The sequence below is a fragment of the Geospiza fortis genome, unplaced genomic scaffold, assembly GCF_000277835.1.
Source record: "Geospiza fortis unplaced genomic scaffold, GeoFor_1.0 scaffold408, whole genome shotgun sequence".
Lineage (NCBI taxonomy): Eukaryota > Metazoa > Chordata > Aves > Passeriformes > Thraupidae > Geospiza > Geospiza fortis.
This window is the reverse complement of record NW_005054330.1, coordinates 55,827-66,608: the sequence shown is the minus strand read 5'-3', so window position 1 is coordinate 66,608 and position 10,782 is coordinate 55,827. Positions and strand designations below refer to the sequence as shown.

Below are 10,782 nucleotides of genomic sequence, written 5' to 3'. Positions count from 1 at the left end.
GGCTGCGGGAATAACTCCGGCCGCAGACATTCCTGCAGGCCCAGCTCTGCCCCCCCGAGCGTGATTTAATAGCCCGGTGTGAGGGAAACGAGAGACTCCTCAGGAGAGAAAGGAGCTTGGTTTGAAACAGACAGCAGAGTCTGAACAGCCGCTACTTCACACTGGGAAAGGGCTCCCTGTGCAGTGCTCGAGGGATGCTGGGGGCTGTCCCTGCTTCCCACAGACCCCTGAGACCCCTGGCAGTGCCTGAGCCCATCTGCTGAGCCCTTCTGAGCAGGGGCAGGATGTGGGCACAGAGGGGTCTCCCGCTTGTCCCACCGAGCCATTCCACATAAACCACCCAGGGAAAAGAGCCAGCAGCAGAGAAAGAGCTATTCTCTATTCTCTGTGATCTATTCTCTATGATCTATTATTTTTCACAGTTGTTAGGGCACCAGCTGCCTCAGTTCTGTAATTTACACCTGCAGATGGTCTCTGGTCAGGGGGTTGAACCCCTGCTCCCTGGTGGGGATTTCTCCCCTTCATCCCAAATCCCGGCACAAGGGCGGCCCCACTGGCAGCCCCCACAGCCTCGGCTTTCCATCTCCACCCCAGCTCTGAAGGATTGGGATGCACGGCGCTGGGAAGTGCCAGGAGGGGCACAAATCCCGAATAAACCACAGCAGATTAACCCTTCCTCACCTGTGTGCTGGGGCTGGGCTCGGGGGGAGCCACACTGGGTTTAGGAGCAGGGGCTATTGGAGGGGCTGTGCTGGGGCTCCCCAGTCTCTGCTCACTCCCCTCCAGCCCAGAGACCACCCTGACCTCCCTCACCCAACCCCTTCACTGGGGGAAAATCCTCATGGCTCCATGTAACCCCAGAAAACTGCTGTGTTTCACAGGAGAGGTGTTCCAAGAACAATTCTTTCACCTTGAAGTAACGATAATTTCAGGTTCCACAGTGCAGAGGGAGCGCAGTCCGCCCCGTGGAGGGACTGACAGGACTGGACCCACTTTTAGGCTTTTCCAACCTAAACAATGTGGGAATTTTTCGTCACTTGGGGTCACTAATTGTGGTGGTGTTCACAGGGGTCTCAGGGTGAGGGAAGAGACGAGGATCTGACTCCATGTTTTAGAAGGCTCATTTATTATTTTATGATATATATTATATTAAAATGATATATTAAAACGATACTAAAAGAATAGAAGAAAGGATTTCATGAGAAGGCTAGCAAAGAATAGAAAAAGAATAATAACAAAAGCTCCTGACTTTCAGAAAGTCTAAGCCAGCTGGGCCATGATTGGCCTTTAATTAGAAACAACCACACGGGACCAATCACAGATCTACTTGTTGCATTCTACAGCAGCAAATAATTATTGTTTACATTTTGTTCTTGAAGCTTCTCAGCTTCTCAAGAGAAAAAAATCTTAAAGAAAAGATTTTTCATTAAACATGTCTGTAACAAAACAATTCCATGGTTGTGTGATCCCATCCTATGACAGCCAAAGCAGCCAGGGCCAGACCCAAACAAAACAAAACAAAAATACACAAATGTGCTTTTAACTGGAGGTTTCTGACGGGTCCCCGTGTGTGTGCCTGAGGGATTAACAGTGTCCAGAGGCTTCCCGTGCCGGGCAGCTGCGTCACGATGTCACCGTCGTCACAGCAACCCGCTCACCAGTGGCCCTGGAGCCGCAGCTCCGGCTCCCTCTGTCCTGGAGCTTCTTTTAATTAAAGCTGGGAAAGGCTGTGCAAGGCCCCCAGAGCCCCGGGAGAACCCGGTGACCCCAGGTCTGTGCAAGCCCTGCACAGAAACGTTTCCCTGCAATGAATTTTGCTGTGGAGCTGTCACAGGGCAGAGCGGTGGCTTTGGGGACGCTGCCATCCCCTCCTGGTCGCAGCTCAGCTGTGAAAGTTATTTCCCTTTCGTGTGGCTTTTTCCTGGCAATTCACATCCCAGAGAGACCTGCCGAGCCCAGATGGATGAGATGACCTTTAAAGGTCCCTTCCATCCCAAACCACCCCACGATTCCCGAATTTCCCCTGCAAGCATCAATGTCACCTCCTTAGCAAAACACACCATGGAGAGAGAAATAAGGATCTGTCAGGAGGAAACACGGTCCCATTTCACCACCTCAGCCCCAAAAACTGAGCTGGAATCCCCTCCCCTGGGTGGGACCCACGGGGTGATGCTTATTCACACAAGGTGAGGTGATGCTGATCCCTGCAGGGTCAGGCTGGTCCCTGTGGGATGATGCCGGTCCCTGCAGGGCCAGGCTGGTCCCCAGGCTCGGGGGCTGCCCTGCCCAGCTGCCTTTGATCAGAGCACGGCTGTGTTTCCCTGCTCTCCATGCCGTGGGTTTCCAGCGGGAGGTGGGGAAGCGCAGTCAGCCTGACCCTCCCCTCCTCGGATCTGTCATCAGCCGCACAGAAATCCTCCCCAAGTTACCCAGCCTGAATCCTGCAGGATTTGCCGGGGCGGCAGCATGGCAGAGCAGCCCTGCCTGGGTCCCCCTGCCAGCCCTGCAGCCCCAAACCCCCAGGCCCAGCCCAGGGACAAGTGGAGCAAAAAGATGGATTTCCTCCTCTCCGTCGTCGGATTCGCCGTCGATCTGGGCAACGTCTGGCGGTTCCCTTACATCTGCTACCAGAACGGAGGGGGTAAGGACACCACCGGGCTTATTTAAGTCTTCCTTTTGGAGAAAAGATGCCTTTTTCCTCGTTTTCCGTCTTTCCCACCCTGAAAATTTCACTGTTTCTTCTCCTTCTTTGTTTTCAGCTGCTCCACTTCAGACAGGGCGGTTTAAAGACCGACCCAACTTCTCCCGACATCTGTCTCTTTTCTGTTTGTGTCTTTCTTCATTCAAAATCCTCCTCCACTCCCTCCATCCTCCTTCCCTGGGGTGCTTTCCTCATTTCCTGGTCTTTCCCTCTGTTCCTGGTCTTTCCCTCCGTTCCTGGTCTTCCCCTCCTTTCCCAGTGGGGTTAGAGGTGCGTTAGCAGCTCTAGGATCACAAAGGGAAAATTAGCATGGTCCAAACTGCAAAAAGGGATAAAGATCCATAAATTTGGGCTGGGAGGTTCACACACTTCATGATTTTGAGACTCTGGGAAGCTGCTCCTGGTTTAAAATCATCCTCATGAGCATCCCACCCTCCTGCTGTGGATCCTGGTGTTGGAGCTCACGAGCAGCCCCGGCTTTGAGGGATCCACGGGAAACAAAATCACAGAAAAACACCACAAAGGGAAAAAAAACCCTTCAGTAAATGACAACTAAATAAACTGCTGGGAATGGAGCGGGATAGAAACCCCCCTCACATGGAAATGGAAAAGGAGGGATGAGAATTTTGTGCTGTTTGGGAAAGCGCAGCGGATTTAATTGCCGAAGTTGGCTTTCGGGGAGCATCCTCCACTGCTTGGGAAAATTAGAAAGAGGTAATTAGTTCCATACTCAAGGCAAAGCTGTGGATCCCAGGTGCCCACGTTGAAACAGAGTTATTTGTGAGCCGCTCCTGTGGGATTGGGAGCAGAGCTGAGCCCCTCTGCGTGCCTGTGGCTCGGGTGGGAGGTTTCCACCTGCCCCACGCACATGGGAGGGTAAGGAGCTCAGGGAGCAGCTCTGGGGGAGCACAGCCCCACGGAGGGGGAACACTGGGATGGGCAACACTGGACTCACCCACAATCCAGGCTCTGGCTGGAAGGAAAATACTGAAAACACTTGGTCCTGTTGGGCCAGCCCTGCCAGGCACACAGGGGGGCTGCAGGAGGGTGCTGGGATATTTGGGATCCTGGAGGTTTCAGGGATATTGGGGATACTGGGGGTGCTGGAGGTGCTGGGGGTTTTGGGGATACTGGGAATGTTGGGGTGCACCACATTCACATCTGTCAGAGGGAGGAGCCGTGGGGGCTCCTAAATTAACTAATCCCAGCAGAACTCAGAGAGCAGCTCCACTCCCAAAAGCTCCATGGGGTACGAGCGTAGCCCCAGTAAAAATGAGGATGTAATGAATAATGCAGATTACAGCGCTAATTATGTGTCTTGGGGTGGCTGTGCGTATTCAGTCAGATTTTCCTCCAAAACTCTTCCAGACCTGAGGGGTGCTGGGTGTCCCCTCCCCTGTGTCCCGATGGTTTGTGTGGCTCTTTGTTCCATCCTGGCCAAATGGTGCCTCCCCAGCAAGGCTGGGACCCCAGCAGGGCCATCCTGGGAGCACAGAAAGCTGGAGCACCAAGCAGGGTCTCACATCTCTGAGCTCCTCCGACCAGAGCATCTCCAAAGCTTCTCACAAACACATCCAGGCCTGCTGGGGCAGCGCCAGGAGGGAGGGAGGTGACAATGCCGCGGTCCCCTGGTGTTCACCCTGCTCTGCTCCCCGCCCTGCAGGAGCCTTCCTCATCCCCTACACGCTGATGGCTGTTTTTGGGGGGGTGCCCCTCTTCTACATGGAGCTGGCCCTGGGGCAGTTCCACAGGACAGGTGCCATCCCCATCTGGAAGCGCATCTGCCCCATCTTTAAAGGTGAGACACCCCAGCTGGGGTGACGCCCCCTGAGCCCCAGCAGGTCCCCAGAGTTGTGTCCCAAAGCTGAGCCCGATCCTGCTTCCCCCAGGCATCGGCTTTGCCATCTGCATCATCGGCCTCTACGTCTCCTTCTACTACAACACCATCATTGCCTGGGCTCTCTACTACTTCTACTCGTCCTTCTCGGGCACCCTGCCCTGGGCAAGCTGCGACAACCCCTGGAACACCCCTGACTGCACCAACTACTTTGGGAAGAGCAACGTGACCTGGACCAACTTCTCCAGGTCCCCCGCCGAAGAGTTTTACACGTGAGTGCAAGGATGTGGGTGGTGTGAGCTGGCAATGCTCCTGAGGAGCTCAGGGACTGCCTGCCTGGGGCTGAGCCTGCTCCCAGCCCCGGGGATCCCTGCCTGCAGGAGGAAGGTGCTGGAGATCCAGAAATCCGGGGGTCTGTATGACATCGGGGGGATCCGCTGGCAGCTGCTCCTCTGCCTCTTCCTCATCTTCACCATCGTCTACTTCAGTCTCTGGAAAGGGGTGAAAACCTCTGGGAAGGTAAGGAGAGCTCCAGCGCTGCCCTGCCAGGGCAGGGGGGACCCCTCACCTGGTAGGATCTTGCCACCCCCAAGAGGGAATGTCACCTCCTCCTCACCCCTGTCCCTGAGGCCACCCCGAGCGAGCCCAGCGCAGGGTTTGGGTGCTGGGTGGTGACACAGGGTGACAGCTGCCTCCCTCAGGTGGTGTGGGTGACAGCCACGCTGCCCTACGTGGTCCTGCTCATCCTGCTCATCCGAGGGGCCACCCTGCCTGGAGCCTGGAGAGGAGTTGTCTTCTACCTGCGCCCAGACTGGGGCAAGCTGCTGAGCACCTCGGTGAGTGAGGGGGGAGCCATGCCCGGGGCGTGGCAGCACCCAGAGCCCTCCAGAGCACACCTGTCGCAGACTTCTTCTATGAAAAATCCGTTCTTTAAACAGCCCAGCTGGCTCGGACAGAGAGTCCGAGCCACAAGCCTTTGTTATCATTCTTTCTTTTTCTATTCTTAGCCAGCCTTCCGATGAAATCCTTTCTTCTATTCTTTTAGTATAGTTTTAATATAATATATATCATAAAATAATAAATCAAGCCTTCTGAAAAATGAAGTAAAATCCTCATCTCTTCCCTCATCCTAAGACCCCTGTGAACACCATCACACACACCCACCCATCTGGCCATGGCAGCACCCAAAACCCCTCCCCAGGTCGCCCACCCAGCCCTGCCCATGGGTCTGGCCCCACCACAGGGCAATGGGGCCCTTGTTCCCACAGAAACGGTGCCCTGGACAGGCTCTTGGAAATGCAAATCCATAATTGAATCACCCATCTCATTCTGGCCGGTTTTGTTTGTGCTGTGCTCCCCCCTGGGCTGACAATGGGCTTCCTGTGGGTAATTACCGGGCAGCACTCGAGAATTCTCATTAAAGGTAATGAGGGCTGAATGTGCCAGGCAGGAGTGGGCACGGCAGGCTCGGGGCTCCCCTCCATCCATCCCTGCTCCGAGGGCGACACTGCTGAGTGTCCAGGGTGGGAATGAGCTCACTCCATGCCACAGCAGCTCCTCAGCCCCCAGCACATCTCCTGGGGGCACGGGGCAGGCAGGAGAGGAGCTCTGGACCCTCCTCTCTGGACACTGTCAGCACAGCCCCATCCCTGTGCCACTGGTTTTGTGGGGCACCTCCCAGCTCCATCCCAGCCCCAAGGACCTCCTGCCCTGCCCATCCTCCTGCTGTTTCTCCCTCCAGGTTTGGGTGGACGCTGCTGCACAGATTTTCTTCTCCTTGGGCCCTGGATTTGGAGTCCTCCTTGCTCTGGCCAGTTACAACCATTTCCACAACAACTGCTACCGGTGAGGGTCCATCCCAGTGGGCACAGCTGCAGTGGAGGCACATCCCAACAGCTCCTGGTCCTCTCTGCCACATCCCAACAGCTCCTGGTCCCCACTGCCACATCCCAACAGCTCCTGGTCCCCACTGCCACATCCCAACAGCTCCTGGTCCTCACTGCCTGCAGCCAGGGCATCTTTCCCCATTTCACTGATGGTTTGGTGTGATGGGCCAGGAGAGGGAACTGGAGTGGGGCAAGGCCAGGGCAGCTGGAGCAGCTGAGGGCTGACCTGGAGTGGGGTCTCTGCCTCTTTTCTGCCCTCCAGGGATGCCCTGGTCACCAGTGCTGTGAACTGCCTCACCAGCTTCCTCTCAGGCTTCGTCATCTTCACCGTGCTGGGCTACATGGCCGAGATGAGGGACGTGGAGGTGGAGGATGTCGCCAGAGATAAAGGTTCTCCTCCCTCCAGCAACCCCTTCCCACCCCCAGGGCTGTGCCAGGGAGCACCCAACCAAGCCAGTGTCCCCTCCCAGGGCCCAGCCTCCTCTTCATCACCTACCCTGAAGCAATTGCCAACATGGTGGGATCCACCTTCTTCGCCATCATCTTCTTCCTGATGATGATCACCCTGGGGCTGGACAGCACGGTGGGAGGGGACAGCCCAGCTGTGTCCCCAGCAGGGACAGGGGGTGGCCATGTCCCATGGCTGACAGTGGGGTGATAAGGGGGGGTTATGGGATGGGATGGGATGGGATGGGATGGGATGGGATGGGATGGGATGGGATGGAACATCCCCGCTCTGCCATGCAGATTTTCTTGGAGAGCAGGACTGCCCCCACACCCCATTTCCCCACCCCTCAGCAGCATTTCCTTTGCAGTTTGGAGGCTTGGAGGCCGTGATCACGGCCGTGATGGACGAGTACCCCCACGTCCTGGCAGGGCGACGGGAGCTCTTCGTCCTCGGCCTCATCACCGTCTGCTTCCTGGGCTCCCTCAGCACCCTCACCTACGTGAGTCCCACTGGCACCACCCTGCCCTGGCCCCCCACATCCCCTCCTTCACCCCGTGGGCTCTGCAGCCTCCCCCTGCTCCTGCTGCTCCAGGGTGGAGCCTACGTGGTGAAGCTGCTGGAGGAGTTTGGTGCTGGCTGCTCCATCCTGGCAGTGGTGCTGCTGGAAACCATCGCTGTCTCCTGGTTTTATGGTAAGAAAACTGCCTCTGTCGTGGAAAACACTCTGTGGGCACCTACATGGGTGTGTGACCCTGCACAGGTGAGTAAATCCCGGGCACTGGATCCTGTGTGTGGCTCCTGGCCAGGCTGGGATGGGAGCAGAGGGCTGGGATAGGAGCAGTTGTGTCCATGTGGATACCCCTGACCCCCAGCAGGATCCTGGGGCTCTGAGGGCTCTCTCCTCTGGCAGGGATCCAGAGGTTCTCCCACGATGTCAAAGCCATGCTGGGCTTCACCCCAGGGCTCTTCTGGAAGCTGTGCTGGGTCGCCATCAGCCCAGCCTTGCTGGCGGTGAGTATCCACGGCCAAATTACGGACAAGGTCATCGCTGTCCCTCTGGACACCCTGCAGCCACCCCCATCTGCTGCCCAGCTCCCCGTGCCATGGATAACTCCCCTGTCACCCACACAAGCTGCCAGGAGAGCAGACAGGGCTGTGGGACCTCACACCAGCCCTCCCTGCGCTGCTGCTCCTGCCACAGTGCCCACATCCCCAGAACCTCACCAAGAAAGGTGATTTTCCAGCCTTTTCCACAGCTCCAGAGCAAAGCTGGGTGCTCACACAGGTGCCAGCTCAGCTTTGCCTCACCCTCAAGCACTCAGCATCCCTGGCAGGGCTGGCCACGGGTCCATGTCCCCTGTGCTGGGCTGGATCCATCCCTTTGAAACGCCAGCTCCCAGGGCACTTCAAAGGCTGCCGTCAGCACAGGGGTCTAATCTCACTGGATCTGCAGGAGAAGAGGCCTTGTGAGGATTAATTATGGCTCTAAGCACTTTGCCCTGGTTATTAAGAGAGGAGTATTATCATCAAAGCACACAGCAAAGGGTTTTGTTTCAGCACGGGGCTGAGCAGCCCTCGCAGGCCAGCAGCTCACAGGGATTGTTAGACAGAGCTCCCAACCCTCACCCAGCCAGGGGGGCAGCCTGGGAGATGTCCCTGTGATGCCCATGCTGGCTGGGGTTTGGGATGACAGGGGGAGCAGCAGGACATGGAGGGTGCTCATAGAATCGTGGAATTACAGAATGGTTTGGGTTGGAAGGGACCTTAAAGATCATCTTGTTCCATCCCCGTACCCTGATAACCTGTGGGGTGAGCTGAGGAGATCAGGGAATTATTTAGGTTGGGAAAGCCCTCTAAGATCAAAGAGTTCAAGCTTTACCCAGCACTGCCAAGGCCACCACCGGCCCATGTCCCCAAGGCCCACATCCACACATCTGTTAAAGCCCTCCAGGGATGGGGACTCCACCACTGCCCTGGGCTGGACAGCCCTTTTGGTGAGGAAATTTTCCCTGATGTCCAACCTGGCACAACTTGAAGCCATTTCCTCTGGTTCTGTCCCTTGTTCCCTGGAAGCAGAGCCCAAACCCCATCCGGCTGCACCCTCCTATCAGGGAGTTGTGGGGAGATAGAAAATCCTTCCTGAGCCCCCTTTTCTCCAGGCTGAGCCCCTTTCCCAGCTCCCTCAGCTGCTCCTGGTGCTCCAGCCCCTTCCCCAGCTCTGTTCCCTTCTCTGGACGTGTCTTGGTGTGAGGAGCCCAAACTGCTCACAGGACTGGAGGCCCCTGTGGCTCTGCTCGTTACAGTTCATTGTCATCAGCTCCCTCCTGGAGCAGCCTCCCCTGACCCTCTTTGAGTACCAGTATCCCGAGTGGAGCATCTCTGTGGGATTCCTCGTCGGGGCATCCTCCTTCATCTGCATCCCCCTGTACATGGTGTACAAGCTCGTCTGGACCCCGGGCTCCCTCAAGCAGGTCAGGACTGACAATCCCAGGGCTCCTGGGTGGGCTGGGGTGGGCAGGGACCCCCCTCGGGTCAGCCTGAGGCTGGGGAGCTGGGCTGGTTGATGCATCCTTGTGACAATGTTCACAGGGGTCTGAGGATGAGGGAAGAGATGAGGATCTGACTCCATGTTCCAGAAGGCTTGATTTATTATTTTATGATATATATTATATTAAAACTATACTAAAAGAATAGAAGATAAGATTTCATCAGAAGGCTGGCTAAGAATAGAATAGCCAAGAATGATAACAAAGTCTTGGACTCTCTGTCTGAGCCAGCTGGGCTGTGATTGGCCATTAATTAGGAACAACCACATGAGACCAATCACAGATGCACCTGTTGCATTCCACAGCAGCAGATAACCATTGTTTACACTTTGTTCCTGAGGCCTCTCAGCTTCTCATGGAGGAAAAATCCTAAGGAAAGGATTTTTCATAAAAGATGTCTGCGACACATCCTCAGCATCTTTATTAAGCGGCAATTCAATCCCACCGGGATTTAACGCCCTGGGGAGAGCTCGGAGGAGGGAAACGCGCTGTGTTTTATCTCTCCATCAGCGCCTCGCCGTCTGCATTCGGCCCGAGAAGCTCATGCGAGCCCCCCAGGCAGAGGGGGTGGGCATGGCCCCCGTCCTGTAGCGCGGGGGACGCGGGGACTGCTCGGGCTCCCTCCTTGGCGCAGCGACGGGGCAGCTCCTCAGCGCGGACCGGACCTGGCATCTCCACGAGCATCACCGGCGGCGCGTCCCGGGAGCAGAGCCCGTTCTCGCTGCTGGCAGGGAGAAAACCACGGCAGGGAGAACGGGAGCAGCGCTGGGCGGGCAGCCAAGGGGACAAACACCCGGGGTTGGGGGAGAACCCCAGCTCACGGAGCAGATGGAGGAATTGCCTCGCTCCGAGGTGCCCCGTGCGTGTCTGTAGCTGTGCCGTGAGTGTTTGGAAAATAAAGCTGATGGTGATGCTCGGAGACGAGGGGAGGGAGAGGAGCCGGAGCTCGCAGTGCCGCGTTCATGGAGCGCCGTGCGGGGCTCAGAGCCCGGGCTGGGCTGGGGGACAGGAGGGGCTGTCGCTGTCCAGACACACTTCTCCTGCTAAAAACATCCAAGGAATCGCCCGAGCCCGGGTGCGGGTCCCAGGTGCTGCTGAAACCGGGCAGCTCGGTGCCTCCCGCCGCCCCATCCCGGGGAATAGGCATTTAAAGAGGGAAAAGACCTTAATATATCTCATTTTAAACCCAAACCCTGGGTCGGGGTGAGGCATCCCTGGGCCGGCGTCAATCAGCCGTCTGCCGCGGCTTCTTAGTCCCATCGCTCCCAGAGCAGCATCACCGTTCCTCGGTGTTTGGGGATCCTTAAAACATCGGGAAGAACCCACGTTCGTGACAAGGGGGGCTTGGGGGACACACGGGGCTT

General features: G+C 56.8%; 1 protein-coding gene across 1 annotated transcript in view; it reads left to right on the top strand.

Moving 5' to 3' along the window:
• LOC102035854 (sodium-dependent serotonin transporter-like) overlaps positions 1-10,350 on the top strand; it is a 13,890-nt gene extending 3,540 nt beyond the window's left edge. The window contains exons 2-14 of the mRNA XM_005421508.2: positions 2,524-2,641; positions 4,365-4,499; positions 4,591-4,810; positions 4,919-5,057; positions 5,240-5,374; positions 6,280-6,383; positions 6,687-6,814; positions 6,895-7,007; positions 7,240-7,371; positions 7,465-7,564; positions 7,783-7,883; positions 9,176-9,343; positions 9,929-10,350. Of these exons, the coding sequence (XP_005421565.2) occupies positions 2,524-2,641; positions 4,365-4,499; positions 4,591-4,810; positions 4,919-5,057; positions 5,240-5,374; positions 6,280-6,383; positions 6,687-6,814; positions 6,895-7,007; positions 7,240-7,371; positions 7,465-7,564; positions 7,783-7,883; positions 9,176-9,343; positions 9,929-10,009 (1,674 nt within the window). The 3' untranslated portion in view covers positions 10,010-10,350. The remainder of the gene's footprint in view (positions 1-2,523; positions 2,642-4,364; positions 4,500-4,590; positions 4,811-4,918; positions 5,058-5,239; positions 5,375-6,279; positions 6,384-6,686; positions 6,815-6,894; positions 7,008-7,239; positions 7,372-7,464; positions 7,565-7,782; positions 7,884-9,175; positions 9,344-9,928) is intronic.
• The last annotated feature ends 432 nt before the right edge of the window (positions 10,351-10,782 follow it).